The sequence below is a fragment of the Symsagittifera roscoffensis genome, chromosome 6 (assembly GCF_963678635.1).
Source record: "Symsagittifera roscoffensis chromosome 6, txSymRosc1.1, whole genome shotgun sequence".
Classification (NCBI taxonomy): domain Eukaryota; kingdom Metazoa; phylum Xenacoelomorpha; order Acoela; family Convolutidae; genus Symsagittifera; species Symsagittifera roscoffensis.
The window spans coordinates 54,849,444-54,861,455 of NC_087067.1; the positions used below are offsets into that span (position 1 = coordinate 54,849,444).

At 47.4% G+C, this 12,012-nt stretch overlaps 1 protein-coding gene across 1 annotated transcript in view; it reads right to left on the reverse strand.

Annotated features, from left to right (window-relative positions):
* Positions 1-12,012, reverse strand: part of LOC134848827 (pneumococcal serine-rich repeat protein-like) — a 110,762-nt gene that overhangs the window by 16,342 nt on the left and 82,408 nt on the right. The window contains exons 5-9 of the mRNA XM_063866339.1: positions 5,023-5,330; positions 3,850-4,308; positions 3,136-3,747; positions 688-1,044; positions 280-483 (exon numbers count right to left, since the gene is read on the reverse strand). Of these exons, the coding sequence (XP_063722409.1) occupies positions 280-483; positions 688-1,044; positions 3,136-3,747; positions 3,850-4,308; positions 5,023-5,330 (1,940 nt within the window). The remainder of the gene's footprint in view (positions 1-279; positions 484-687; positions 1,045-3,135; positions 3,748-3,849; positions 4,309-5,022; positions 5,331-12,012) is intronic.

Consider the following 12,012-nt stretch of genomic DNA (forward strand, 5'->3'; position numbering starts at 1 on the left):
TAGATATAGGGCCACTGCTGCTGCCTTTTGATGCGGACGAGGAGCCTCCAGTAGATGTAAGGCTACTGCTGCTGCCTTTTGATGCGGATGAGGAGCCTCCAGTAGATGTAGGGCCACTGCTGCTGCCTTTTGATGCGGAAGAGGAGCCTCCAGTAGATGTAGGGCCACTGCTGCTGCCTTTTGATGCTGATGAGGAGCCTCCAGTAGATGTAGGGCCACTGCTGCTGCCTTTTGATGCGGGTGAGGAGCCTCCAGTAGATGAAGGGCCACTGCTGCTGCCTTTTGATGCGGATGAGGAGCCTCCAGTAGATGTAGTGCCACTGCTGCTGCCTTTTGATGCGGATGAGGAGCCCACAGTAGTTGTAGGACCACCGCTGCTGCCTTTTGATGCGGGTGAGGAGCCTCCAGTAGATGTAGGGCCACTGCTGCTGACTTTTGATGCGGATGAGGAGCCTCCAGTAGATGTAGGGCCACTGCTGCTGCCTTTTGATGCGAATGAGGAGCCTCCAGTAGATGTAGGGCCACCGCTGCTGCCTTTTGATGCGGATGAGGAGCCTCCAGTAGATGTAGGGCCACTGCTGCTGCCTTTTGATGCGGGTGAGGAGCCTCCAGTAGATGTAGGGCCACTGCTGCCGCCTTTTGATGCGGATGAGGAGCCTCCAGTAGATGTAGGGCCACTGCTGCTGCCTTTTGATGCGGATGAGGAGCCTCCAGTAGTTGTAGGACCACCGCTGCTGCCTTTTAATGCGGGTGAGGAGCCTCCAGTAGATGTAGGGCCACTGCTGCTGCCTTTTGATGCGGATGAGGAGCCTCCAGTAGATGTAGGGCCACTGCTGCTGCCTTTTGATGCGGATGAGGAGCCTCCAGTAGTTGTAGGACCACCTTTGCTGCCTTTTGATGCCGGCGAGGAGCCTCCAGTAGATGTAGGGCCACTGCTGCTACCTTTTGATGCGGATGAGGAGCCTCCAGTAGTTGTAGGGCCACTGCTGCTGCCCTTTGAAGCAGATGAGGAGCCTCCAGTAGGTGTAGGGCCACTGCTGCTGCCTTTTGATGCGGACGAGGAGCCTCCAGTAGATGTAAGGCCACTGCTGCTGCCTTTTGATGCGGATGAGGAGCCTCCAGTAGATGTAGGGCCACTGCTGCTGCCTTTTGATGCGGATGAGGAGCCTCCAGTAGATGTAGGGCCACTGCTGCTGCCTTTTGATAGGGATGAGGAGCCTCCAGTAGATGTAGGGCCACTGCTGCTGCCTTTTGATGCGGGTGAGGAGCCTCCAGTAGATGTAGGGCCACTGCTGCTGCCTTTTGATGAGGATGAGGAGCCTCCAGTAGATGTAGGGCCACTGCTGCTGCCTCTTGATGCGGATGAGGAGCCTCCAGTAGATGTAGGGCCACTGCTGCTGCCTTTTGATGCGGATGAGGAGCCTCCAGTAGATGTATGGCCACTGCTATTGCCTTTTGATGCGGGTGAGGAGCCTCCAGTAGATGTAGGGCCACTGCTGCTGCCTTTTGATGCGGACGGGGAGCCTCCAGTAGATGTAAGGCCACTGCTGCTGCCTTTTGATGCGGATGAGGAGCCTCCAGTAGATGTAGGGCCACTGCTGCTGCCTTTTGATGCGGATGAGGAGCCTCCAGTAGATGTAGGGCCACTGCTGCTGCCTTTTGATGCGGGTGAGGAGCCTCCAATAGATGTAGGGCCACTGCTGCTGCCTTTTGATGCGGATGAGGAGCCTCCAGTAGATATAGGGCCACTGCTGCTGCCTTTTGATGCGGGCGAGGAGCCTCCAGTAGATGTAGGGCCACTGCTGCTGCCTTTTGAAGCAGATGAGGAGCCTCCAGTAGGTGTAGGGCCACTGCTGCTGCCTTTTGATGCCGGTGAGGAGCCTCCAGTAGATATAGGGCCACTGCTGCTGCCTTTTGATGCGGACGAGGAGCCTCCAGTAGATGTAGGGCCAGTGCTGCTGCCTTTTGATGCGGATGAGGAGCCTCCAGTAGATGTAGGGCCGCTGCTGCTGCCTTTTGATGCCGATGAGGAGCCTCCAGTAGATGTAGGGCCACTGCTGCTGCCTTTTGATGGGGATGAGGAGCCTCCAGTAGATGTAGGGCCACTGCTGCTGCCTTTTGATGCGGGTGAGGAGCCTCCAGTAGATGTAGGGCCACTGCTGCTGCCTTTTGATGAGGATGAGGAGCCTCCAGTAGATGTAGGGCCTTTGCTGCTGCCTTTTGATGCGGATGTGGAGCCTCCAGTAGATGTAGGGCCACTGCTGCTGCCTTTTGATGCGGATGAGGAGCCTCCAGTAGATGTAGGGCCACTGCTGCTGCCTTTTGATGCGGGCGAGGAGCCTCCAGTAGATGTAGGGCCACTGCTGCTGCCTTTTGATGCAGACGAGGAGCCTCCAGTAGATGTAAGGCCACTGCTGCTGCCTTTTGATGCGGATGAGGAGCCTCCAGTAGATGTAGGGCCACTGCTGTTGCCTTTTGATGCGGGTGAGGAGCCTCCAGTAGATGTAGGGCCACTGCTGCTGCCTTTTGATGCGGATGAGGAGCCTCCAGTAGATGTAGGGCCACTGCTGCTGCCTTTTGATGCCGGTGAGGAGCCTCCAGTAGATATAGGGCCACTGCTGCTGCCTTTTGATGCGGACGAGGAGCCTCCAGTAGATGTAAGGCCACTGCTGCTGCCTTTTGATGCGGATGAGGAGCCTCCAGTAGATGTAGGGCCACTGCTGCTGCCTTTTGATGCGGATGAGGAGCCTCCAGTAGATATAGGGCCACTGCTGCTGCCTTTTGATGGGGATGAGGAGCCTCCAGTAGATGTAGGGCCACTGCTGCTGCCTTTTGATGCGGGTGAGGAGCCTCCAGTAGATGTAGGGCCACTGCTGCTGCCTTTTGATGAGGATGAGGAGCCTCCAGTGGATGTAGGGCCACTGTTGCTGCCTTTTGATGCGGTTGAGGAGCCTTCAGTAGATGTAGGGCCACTGCTGCTGCCTTTTGATGCGGACGAGGAGCCTCCAGTAGATGTAAGGCCACTGCTGCTGCCTTTTGATGCAAATGAGGAGCCTCCAGTAGATGTAGGGCCACTGCTGCTGCCTTTTGATGCGGAAGAGGAGCCTCCAGTAGATGCAGGGCCACTGCTGCTGCCTTTTGATGCAGATGAGGAGCCTCCAGTAGATGTAGGGCCACTGCTGCTGCCTTTTGATGCGGGTGAGGAGCCTCCAGTATATGTAGGGCCACTGCAGCTGCCTTTTGATGCGGATGAGGAGCCTCCAGTAGATGTAGGGCCACTGCTGCTGCCTTTTGATGCGGATGAGGAGCCTCCAGTAGTTGTAGGACCACTGCTGCTGCCTTTTGATGCGGGTGAGGAGCCTCCAGTAGATGTAGGGCCACTGCTGCTGCCTTTTGATGCGGATGAGGAGCCTCCAGTAGATGTAGGGCCACCGCTGTTGCCTTTTGATGCGGGTGAGGAGCCTCCAGTAGATGTAGGGCCACTGCTGCTGCCTTTTGATGGGGATGAGGAGCCTCCAGTAGATGTAGGGCCACTGCTGCTGCCTTTTGATGCGGGTGAGGAGCCTCCAGTAGATGTAGGGCCACTGCTGCTGCCTTTTGATGAGGATGAGGAGCCTCCAGTGGATGTAGGGCCACTGTTGCTGCCTTTTGATGCGGTTGAGGAGCCTTCAGTAGATGTAGGGCCACTGCTGCTGCCTTTTGATGCGGACGAGGAGCCTCCAGTAGATGTAAGGCCACTGCTGCTGCCTTTTGATGCAAATGAGGAGCCTCCAGTAGATGTAGGGCCACTGCTGCTGCCTTTTGATGCGGAAGAGGAGCCTCCAGTAGATGCAGGGCCACTGCTGCTGCCTTTTGATGCAGATGAGGAGCCTCCAGTAGATGTAGGGCCACTGCTGCTGCCTTTTGATGCGGGTGAGGAGCCTCCAGTATATGTAGGGCCACTGCAGCTGCCTTTTGATGCGGATGAGGAGCCTCCAGTAGATGTAGGGCCACTGCTGCTGCCTTTTGATGCGGATGAGGAGCCTCCAGTAGTTGTAGGACCACTGCTGCTGCCTTTTGATGCGGGTGAGGAGCCTCCAGTAGATGTAGGGCCACTGCTGCTGCCTTTTGATGCGGATGAGGAGCCTCCAGTAGATGTAGGGCCACCGCTGTTGCCTTTTGATGCGGGTGAGGAGCCTCCAGTAGATGTAGGGCCACTGCTGCTGCCTTTTGATGCGGGTGAGGAGCCCACAATAGATGTAGGGCCACTGCTGCTGCCTTTTGAAGCGGATGAGGAGCCTCCAGTAGATGTAGGGCCACTGCTGCTGCCTTTTGATGCCGATGAGGAGCCTCCAGTAGATGTAGGGTCACTGCTGCTGCCTTTTGATGCGGATGAGGAGCCTCCAGTAGATGTAGGACCACTGCTGCTACCTTTTGATGCGGGTGAGGAGTCTCCAGTAGATGTAGGGCCACTGCTGCTGCCTTTTGATGCGGATGAGGAGCCTCCAGTAGATGTAGGGCCACTGCTGCTGCCTTTTGATGCCGATGAGGAGCCTCCAGTAGATGTAGGGTCACTGCTGCTGCCTTTTGATGCGGATGAGGAGCCTCCAGTAGATGTAGGGCCACTGCTGCTGCCTTTTGATGCGGATGAGGAGCCTCCAGTATATGTAGGGCCACTGCAGCTGCCTTTTGATGCGGATGAAGAGCCTCCAGTAGATGTAGGGCCACTGCTGCTGCCTTTTGATGCGGATGAGGAGCCTCCAGTAGTTGTAGGACCACTGCTGCTGCCTTTTGATGCGGGTGAGGAGTCTCCAGTAGATGTAGGGCCACTGCTGCTGCCTTTTGATGCGGATGAGGAGCCTCCAGTAGATGTAGGGCCACTGCTGCTGCCTTTTGATGCGGGTGAGGAGCCTCCAGTAGATGTAGGGCCACTGCTGCTGCCTTTTGATGCGGATGAGGAGCCTCCAGTAGATGTAGGGCCACTGCTGCTGCCTTTTGATGCGGATGAGGAGCCTCCAGTAGATGTAGGGCCACTGGTGCTGCCTTTTGATGCGGATGAGGAGCCTCCAGTAGATGTAGGGCCACTGCTGCTGCCTTTTGATGCGGTTGAGGAGCCTCCAGTAGCTGTAGGGCCACTACTGCTGCCTTTTGATCCGGATGAGGAGCCTCCGGGAGTTGTAGGACCACTGCTGCGGCCTTTTGATACAGATGATGAGCCCCCTGTAGATGTTGGACCACTGCTGCTGCCGGTCTGTACGAATAACGAGCCTACAGCTGTTGTTGAACCACTTGATATAGTGGTTGATACAGATGACACATTCCCCCTTTGGTTACATTTCTTTTCCAGTTCTCTAAATGAAGTAACCAAGTTTTTACGTCGATCCTATGTTGAATAGTTCAAACTGTAATTCGCTAATGGGAGGGACCAAAGACTGACTTTTCTATCATCAAACCTTTTAGCAACAAAAAACATGAAGCGTTTTTCAAAGTTTTTACGACGCTCATCTTTTTAGTGTCACTCCTGCTTTATGTGTTTTTTGGAGGATGTCTTAATCGAAGAAACCCGTTCCTTCAATCAATAGAACTCTTACTCCCAAATTGGGAAGAGTAAAGAGGCTAAAGACTCAAGTTTAATATTTTTGAAAAAACACTTAAATTTTTTAAACCTTCGAATGGTTTGTTAGGAATACGAACTCAATAAAAAATTTTGCATGTTTCTTGGGGAAAATTTTGTATTCTTTTTTTTTCACGTACATATGCATTTCAATCAAAAATCTAGAATTGAAATTTGTCTTTTTTAAACTTTTTGAACTCTTTGAACTAAGAAAGATATCTTTATAAAACTCATAGGCCGGGTACTAGAGATAACATGGCCCGGGCATACAAAAACGGGACCCGTCAGATCCATGGAGGCAAGTGATATAGGTCCCCGCAACTAGTACAAGGGCAGTTCTGGGCTCAAAAATAATTATATTGTAGGTGTAGTAGAGGGGAAGTCTAAATTTAGAACCCCAGAATCCCAAGACCTCCACTTCCGGCTCCGGCTTGACGCCCTAAAAACACTGACCCACCCCTCAATTCCGGAAATAATTTTTGCATCCAAGGAAACTTGGAGAGAAGATAGGTAATGACAAGATACATCTTGTGTTGTAAATAGAACCAATTACAATTGGCAATAATTGGATGGCGGCATGAGAATTAAGTCTCCTAATTAGTATGAGCGGACGGGGAAATTATTTGACTCCCTGCAGATGAATTTTTGGTCCCCTGATAGCTAGAGTTTCGGGATTGGAATAGAGCATAGATGGAAACTTTAGATGCTTGAAATGAATTTGCGATCCATAAAAAGGGGTTTCCTCCTAGCCTCGGGAGGTCGGAACGTTAACCGGACAATTAAATAAAGACCTTGGTAACGTCACTGAGTAAATATAGCATGATTTGGGAGTTTAGTTGAACACAAGGGCTGAAGTTCACGGAGATCAAGATTTAGTTGATTAGGATCGTATTATATATGTTTATATGGACGATTGGTGACACCTACTGCATACCAGGTACCTAATAAGTGTGAAAAAAAAATTGATACAAGAAACAGAATTTGGCATGTGGCAGTGTTGACAGGGGCCTGGAAGTAGTCATAAGACAGGTGCAAACCAAAGATTTAGGCAGATGCCAGGACTGATGATTAATTGAGTGATTTAACTAAAGCCAAGTCTAAATGAAGAACTTTGAGGGTACTGGAGAGTTTTCAAGAGATAGAACACATACGCTAAGAGAGCGAACGGTTGGTTTTGAGCTAGTGAGAGAACCATTGGGCAGGCTGAGAAGTATGATTGTCCCGAGGATGTCGCTATGCTTGAAGCGAGGCAAGTTGTGTCTCATCGTCATTTGTTAATTATTTTAATTGATTTGAAACCGAGTTTGGTACCGGGTGGAGTTAGGTGTCGAGTTGCACTGCTGGAACAGGTGATATCGGATTTGCGTCGAGCAACAATTTACATTGGAGTTGACGAGGTGGTGGCTGAACGCAACGGAACAAGGGCTTCGTTATCGAAGCTGTTAAATAGTAGTTGGCTCATTTTGGGCATTATAAATTGAGATTGATATTTTATTTTTTGTGAACACAGTTTGCTGAACTAGCTAAAAGCACAAGAGAAAAGCTAAAAAGAGCCTAAGCCAATAGGGATGTTGAGTAGTCATTTGATCGCCGATTTAGTGTGACGACCAACATAACCTTGTGTCATAGTGTCTCCTGCTGTTACACGGTATAAAGTGGAGAGACACCGCGGCCAGTAAGTAGAGTGAAAGCGTACTTAAAAGAGACGACCTCTCGATAAATTCTAATTTGTCAACTAAATACTGAATAATTTGTTATGAGCATCAACTCATATCAAAAAGGCATAAATAAACTTAAACAAACACACACGTTTGTTGGTCATCCAATGGTTAACGCTTTTTTTTCTCAATTATGAAACTGAAATTAGTAGACAAAAGTTACCAGAAATTACCGAAAGTTAATCAGATGAAACTAGTGAAGAAAAAGGTGTTTAATTATTGAGAATGAAACATGATAGTCTCCTTCGTTTTCCTGAAAACTAATGAAAAAGTTTTTGCGTTGTTTTTAAATAGGAAAATTGATTGGTAAATGATTTCAAAACTTGGGTGGTTGAAAAAACTAAATGAGCGCATGTAAACGGAAAGAAATACAAAAAGTTTTTTTTTGAAAAAATCCATCTCGTATTTCAAATTTCAGAGAAACGCAGAAAATAGCCCCAAAACTTTTTGCATTTTTAGAAAAATATTTTCGATCGATATTCCGTTTTTCAATAAAATTACGAGGCCAAACTGTGCACTGGATAGGCGCAAAATTTTGTGTTTGTATGTTCCTGGATTCCAGATACAGGTCTTTAAACTTAAAAAAATTAAGAACAAAAGAACAACAAGGGGCGCGTCCTCGTAATTAATAATAACCCTATTCGAAAAAGTGGATCAACCGATATTTTTCCGCTGCAAAATCTGGAAAAGTCCACTTTCGAAATTGTCCACATAGGTTCTTTGTGATTTTTTCATTTTGGTGTTCGATAGTGGAGTTTGCCTTCCTTTTAACGAAGGGAAGGAAAAAATCTGAGAAAGAAGTCGAAAGTCAACCCACGAAAAATGAAATTTGAGCCTGATTTTATAAAAATTTTTTCCTAAGAAAAGAATAATCAGGATCTTTATAAGAGTGTTCAGTTGGAGTTTCCGTCAATCAGAAGTGAACACTTTACATGCAGCGCTTAGCAAATTTGATCTAGTAAAAATCTTGGCGAAAGGTCATAACGTTGTCTATCTGGTGGATTATGCTATGTTGATCCGTTCTATCTTTTAAGGAGAAGGAGAGCGTTTTCGATAAAAACTTTTTTGATACTAAAATACCCCAAAAACGGTCGCTCTGGGTGTTTTTGTCAAAAATTTCATCCAAAACCTATGTGAAGCACAACGTGATGCATTTTGAGTCTAGTATGGTATGGATATGTGTTTTCTATCACAGCGGGTCCGGTAGACAGAACGCTTGTCGAATATTTAATTTGTCGAATGTTTAATGTTTATCGGAACGCTTGTCGAATATTTAATGTTTATCGGAAAATGACAGGCAGAATATTCGAAAATAATGTTTCAGATCAAAAACTTCTTTTGAATCAAACAACGAAAGCATAACATTTATGTACGTTAACTTAGCAGCAATGGTTGACAGCAAACATCAAAATTAGCAGCCGAAAATCCTTAGTAGCCAAGAAAGTTAGCAGCAGGGTTTTTTCGAGGTCAGACAAGGTCAAAATTGATTGGTCTTACGTTATACGAGCTCGCTATACGAGCTTCCGTAGTTTTTACACAATTACGTAATTGTTACGTAATTATTGCATAATTATTGCAAAACTAATGTATCCTATTACATAATATTAGCCCCAATTAACAACTAAAAGGCCATATGTCGTTGGGGGGACTCGAACCTACGCCTGGGGGGGGGGGGGTTGCTGGAGCTAGATTTGTGCTTTAGCTTAGACCGCTCAGCCATTTGTTTCTATTTAGCTTTGGTTTTACTGCCTTTATAGTTCCAACTAACATATGCTTTCATACTTGCAGTTCAAGTGGGAACATCCTCGGGCCCTAAAGGAACAAGTACCGGAGCGAGTTTTACGAGAGGACGAATCTCCTGTAGCGGTTTTCAGTAACGCGGAGCAGGCGATCGCATCTTTGCCAAAATTCAGGCTCAAGAAACGTGCTAGGGCGTAGTATCTACGAGGTCTACTTTCCTCTACATACCAAGCATTATATTCAGATTTGAGGTCATGCTCGGCGCTTGCAATGGTCGAAATGATCGTTTGTTTCTTCTGAGAGAACACGCACGGTATGCTGTCACACTAAGAATTGCTAGGGCGCAGGTACCTCAAGTTCATTTGGGTCACTCCCCTCAGGTAGAAGAGGACGTGCATTCAAAGACAGTTGAACGAGGCAGTAAGTTATCTGGAGAACTTCTTCAGATGTTTTGCGAGGTGTGAGTTTCGAGTAAAACACTTTCATGCAAACACGTACAAGGCGTTCATACGAAACAACATGGTATTTCCATTCTATACCTTTATGTACAAGAAGGGCGGGTGCACAGAAGAAGCTCTCTCGTAGCGCCGACAAAGTTCATTCCATTGTCAGAACAGTTAATTGATGGGGTTGCACCTAACCCTTCTACTTCCATTACGCAAGAGTTAGCGTCTTTGACGGAAGAACTTCTATGTGGAATTATCTTGTGGTCAAACAAGTAAACAAAAATGCCCAACGTTTCTCGTAACTCTGGCGAAAAAGGTTATATAGAAGGGTCCGGAGTAGTCTACGCCGCAGTAATTGAACGGCGCCTGGCGAGATCCCAAGCGCTCGACTGGCAGTTCGGACATTAACGGTCTGACGATTTTCACCTTACGTTTACGACAAATAACGCTATTAAGTTCAATGTTGCGATTTAAGGATTTTTGAGATGCACAATATAACTGGATGACGGAGCGTAGAAAGAACGTCCATAGATTGATGCTCATGTTTGTGGTGCAGATGATTTACAAAAAATTTAACTAAGGAATGACGATAACCAAGTATGATGTGATTTTTGTTTCTGACTTTTACGTCAGAAAGACGGCTTATGCGGCCTGTTGACCGGAGATCACTACCAGGACCGATAAAAGAGGAGAGTGTTGCAATAAAAATTGTGATTTTCACTTGTTTCTCAGAATTTAGTCTTTTGAATTCTGTCGCGAATGCTTCCTTTTGCGAGAAAAGCGAAAGGTTCATTTTTGAAATTCGAGCGCAGGAGGTTTAACAATTCTAAGTGTTGCTTCACGGTAATGACGGAACTTAGGATTCAATCTGAGGATGAATGCTACGGTGCGTAACAGCTTAACAAAAGAGCTGTATTGAGGCCAATTGATAACGGGTTCTTTTGGTGACGGGTTTGCGACGAAATTTGATGCGGTATCAATAGCATCGCCAACGGGATCTTCGAGTCTTGTTTTTGTGACTACCTCAACATTCGGACAGAACAGCCAGTCTCGGGTTTTTAGGAAGCCTGTACCTTGGGTCTAGCTGCTGTCTTTTGATGCCCATGTGCCCGTGTCTGCCGGATTGTTACCGGTGTCGACATGAAACCACTCGTACACACGTATGAGGTGGTGACTTCAAGAATTTTGCCTGCTCGGTTTGCGACAAAACTGGTTGCTTCCATGACGAATGGAGCCACTGGAGGACGGTGGTGCTGTATGTCCACTTGAGGACATCGTTGATCAGGATAGTAAGTGGTTTAAAAATATCCTCTTTGAGGCGTGTGGCCAATTGGGCAGCTTGCAATTGTAGTTTAGGGATAGACTTAGCCTTCATTGGTGCTACTCGCGCGTTACCCAGAATGTCGGAGAGTTTGGTCTCTTGAGTTTCCAAAGTGCGCGCGCGCGAAGAAATCTAACTGCACAGGAGACCGCTGACGAACTGCCGCCAAACATATATAATTCAATTTTGTCAACTGCAGACAGCAAATATCAGCGTGGAATTGTTAGCTGTCATGAGATAGGTAGGCCGGAACGCCATTGGAGGAACTTTTTACTCAAGGTTTCTTGAAGGGGGTCATCCCATTGCTGACCACTGATTCTCCAAATTTCCATCAATATGAGACGTCCTCTCACAGTGTATGGAGCGGTCAACCCAATAGGGTCGAAGACTGAGTAGACAAAGCTTAGAGCCGTGCGCTGTGTAACATTGTGTTTCAACTCTCTGTTCACACATCGGCTGACAACATTTTAAACCTAGTACATGTGATGCCTTATCTTCACTGCCTAAAACTTCTTTAACCTGACTTAATTTGTCGCTCCCAATCTCAAAACTTCTATAAGTTCTTTACTTATTTTCACTGCTTCTTCAGGGTGTTTGAAAGAATCAAGGTAACCGTCCAAGGAAAGAAGTTTTGCATCACTGCAGAAGCTGCTTCTGGAAATTTGCTTGATTGCCACGAGCAGTTTTCTGAATTGCGAAATTTGCACATGTGGGAGAGGCCCGAGCTGCGAAAATATGTCCGGTGTATTGGTACGTTACCAAATCATTTGAGGTATCCTCCCGCCACAGGAATCGCAGTTATGGTTGATTAACTTCCAACACACCAACCTGAAGAAATATTCCTTCTATATCAGCAGATACAGCATACTTATGCTGACAGAACCTCATTAGAACTGCTAGAAGATTTTGAAGCAAGTCCAGAAGTGCTTAATTAGGGAAGATCCATAAAAAATGGATGCTCCATTCAGGACGCGCCGAGCTTTTCACGGCTGGTTGGGGTTCATCACTGGGTGGTGAGGAAGACACCAATCCCTCGCGGATCGGTTTCTGTGGCATTAACTTAAACTGCATACCCTTTGTCATATTCATCACGATTTGTTTTTGCGTATGATTCTTGAGTGTTTCGTCTTTGTCTAAACGTTTTTTCAAAGACTTGAACTGAGCCAACGCGTAAAAAAACGTTTGTTGACTCTG